Genomic DNA, 3,510 nt, shown 5'->3' on the forward strand with positions numbered 1-3,510 from the left:
AATTAATTTTCATTGGAGATCTTTGGAACTTCAAGAGAGGTAACTGCCACCTAACATTGTTTTTATAAAATCTGCTTTGTCTGCAATCAAATATAATTTTCGTACATATAGATATTCAAATATTCTTGTAATTACAAAAAAAAGTACTTTTCGTCAGAAGATACGAATTTCTTAATCATCTTCCAGGAATCGAATTCTACGATTCTCAACTTATTTTTTTGTATTCTTAGTTTCCCAGAATTATATTCAAAAATCGCTTCCAGACTACAATTAAATTCGTTTAAATTTAAGTATATTTTAAGTTTTTCACTCCAGAAAGAATTTTTTATAATTTAAAAAAGCATCTATCATAATTTAAAAGCCTATTTTATAGAAATTAGGACATTTTAATACCAATAAAGCATCTTTTATAATTGAGAAACATCTTTTGTAATTTAAAAGTATATTTTATTTATATTTTTAAAAACATCTTTTGTAATTTAAAAGTATATTTTATTTATAATTTTAAAGCATTTTTATAATTTTAAAAACATCTTTTGTAATTTAAAAGTATATTTTATTTATAATTTAAAAGCATTTTCATCATTTTTAAAAACATATTTTGTAATTAAAAGTATATTTTACTTATAATTTAAAAGCATTTGTATAATTTTAAAAACATCTTTTGTAATTTAAAAGCATCTTTTTATAATTTAGAAGCAATTTTTATAATTTGAAATCAACATTCATTAATTAAAAGAATTTTATGAAAATTAGAATCATTTAACACCAAGATCTTTTATAATTTTGAAGTATTTTGATGAAAGTTGAAATCTTTTTTCATTAAAAGTATCTTTTATTGTTTAGAAAAATATTTTATAATTTAGAAGCATTATTTATAAGTTAAAAACATCTGTTATAATTTAAAAAAAAAGAATTTATATTTTAGAAGCATCTTCTATAATTTAGAAGCATTATTTATGATTTAAAAACATATTTTATAATTAAAAAAAACGTTTTATAATTCAGAAGCATTTTTCATAATTTAAAATCGTCTTTTATAAGACCCGGAATCCTTTAACATCACGTACATTTCTTAATTTACAAGTTACATATTTTTAATTTCGAGTTAAGACATTTCCCGGCTTACTCTGATAACAGATTTTGTTTGAAGGTAATTCCTTGTCTGCACACACATTCATACAAAAAATATGGCCGATTCAAACATCAAAGGGTTTTATTATGAAGGTACTAAATATCCTCTTTTTACAAACATCGAACAAATTTTAGTTGAACTGCCTTCCATGCCAATTCGTGATGATGACGTTTTATTGCTTGCTTATCCCAAATCCGGCACGCACTGGCTTTGGGAAATTACAAACATGGTCGTAAATGAGAATACCACTTATATGAAAGAGAACAAGGGAGCATTTTTTCTAGAGGCAAATGGACAGGACACTCTTGCAGACCACAAATCTCCAAGAGTGCTTAACAGTCATCTTCCACTGAGACTTCTACCAAAAGAGATTCTAACAAAGAAAATTAAGACCCTTTTCGTTGCACGTAATCCAAAAGATGTCATAGCTTCTTATTACTGGCACCATTACCAGTTGAATCAACTGACTGGCTTTGATGGAACTTTCAGTCAGTTTTTCAAACATTTCTTGGACGCGGAAATTCTATTTGGCGATTGGTTCGATTATATGTTAGGCTATCAGAAGGATTTTGCAGAGCATTCTCAGTGGCCAGTTCACGTGCTTATGTACGAGGATGTCCAAAAGAATCCGTTTGACGAAATATGCAAAATAGCTAAGTTCTTGGGGAGAAATATTGGATCGGATCTGTGCGCGGAGATTGCTAACAAGTGCAGTTTTACTAAGCTGAAGAATAGCAAAACGCTACCAGAATATCAGATGAGAACGCCGGGAGCAACTCTTTATCGGAAGGGCGTTATTGGCGACTGGAAACATTTCTTTACCGTTGCAGAAAATGAGTTATTTGATAATTTATACAAGGAAAAAGCAAAAGATTTAAAACTGCAATTTCGATACGAGCCATAGAAAATGATTTTATGTGCAAGTTCTCATTAATCAGGAATTTTACATAAGGCAATGGACATGCTTAAGTATGGATTTTAATCAAATCAAAAATAAACCTCACATTGTTGTAGAATAAAAAAACAGACTTAACCCCTAAAAGTGAATACGAATCTACATTTGGAGAACTTAGAAATATAGAGGACATAGGACAATCTATACGGATGGATCTATACAGATTGCGCTAAAAGGGATGATCAGAATCTTAAAAAGATATCTCGGTTGGAATAAATCAAATAGCAGGTGAATATCTGGCATCTGACAAGATGGCCCATTCCCTAATTGACCAAAATAAAAAGAAAATGATAAACAAAAGAGTGAATAGGTCTAAAAAAGAAAATAAAGTTGGAGTAGTAACAACTGCTAACAATTTCTCATATTCCCAATCTGTGCTTAAAACTAAACGTAAATTCCATGATCAATGGTTCAATACTAGAATTACCCGTTTATGGAACACAATACTGAGAGACTGCTCCCCATATGATTATAACATGGCTCTTTTCAAATCTAACGTGAATAAGTTCTTGTTAAGCCATTTGCTTAAATTAACAAACACGACTCAAGTTCCACCATTATCGATGTACACGGCATTGTCTCATTGGTCACCTGACCCTCATAAAGCTTTATACTCGACTATGCTACCATGGGCGTTAATTAAACCAAAAATAGATCTCACAACTGAAACAGGACAACAAAACAGACCTAACCCTTGAAAGTGAGTACCAATATAAATTTTAAGGACCCAGAAATAATAAAAATAAATTAAAAAAAAAAAAAAAATTTTCTAAACAAATCAGATGAATGCCTCTTAATTTTTAAAAAGTGCCATTTTGATCCACCTTGAAAGCATAAAAAGACAGATTTATTCTCCAATAAACAGTTGAGCCAAAATCCTCATCAGAGCTAACATCTATTCTGACTTAGCTCTTCTCGCGACTCTATCGGGGCCCGGATGGCTATCTCAAATCACGCATGCACACACTCATAAGCATACACATGCTGACACTAAGGCACACACATATGTAGCAGTCTGTCAATCTATATAAACGTTATTCATTGAAATACATCCAATCTATCTCGCTGAAATATTTTACTAATACAATAACAAAAGAACTTTGACTCTTAAAAACAACTTTCAATGAATTATAATTTGGATTCATCGGACTACTGTTCTCATCTTGAGTCTGATTTTCACAACGTTTTGGTCGGTGTAAGCTCCGACCTTCTTCAGGTGTATCTTATCGAACTCGGGAATGTTTCTGTTGAACTCGATAATTTGGATGGAATTTCAAGCGGAACCCTTTATTTACCTCACGTGGGTAGCGTGCTCTTGTTCCATCAGTCATGACGAAAAATACAATTGCGAATTACTTAGGACCTCTATACAGTCATGGCTGACGGAACAAGAGCACGCTAACCTCTAAAGTAAATAAAG

General features: G+C 31.0%; 1 protein-coding gene across 1 annotated transcript; it reads left to right on the forward strand.

Annotated features, from left to right (window-relative positions):
• The first annotated feature begins 1,166 nt into the window (after positions 1-1,166).
• LOC145291032 (sulfotransferase 1A1-like) lies at positions 1,167-2,039 on the forward strand. Its single transcript, XM_080136538.1, has one exon. The coding sequence runs from the start codon at positions 1,191-1,193 to the stop codon at positions 2,037-2,039; it is 849 nt and encodes a 282-aa protein (XP_079992664.1). The 5' UTR covers positions 1,167-1,190.
• The last annotated feature ends 1,471 nt before the right edge of the window (positions 2,040-3,510 follow it).

The sequence above is a fragment of the Euprymna scolopes genome, chromosome 12 (genome assembly GCF_053919585.1).
Source record: "Euprymna scolopes isolate OS-2025 chromosome 12, ASM5391958v1, whole genome shotgun sequence".
Taxonomy (NCBI): Eukaryota; Metazoa; Mollusca; class Cephalopoda; order Sepiida; family Sepiolidae; genus Euprymna; species Euprymna scolopes.

Bases quoted from the DNA above. Each gene is read 5' to 3' on its own strand.
- LOC145291032 (XM_080136538.1), top strand. From the start codon at position 1,191: ATGGCCGATTCAAACATCAAAGGGTTTTATTATGAAGGTACTAAATAT.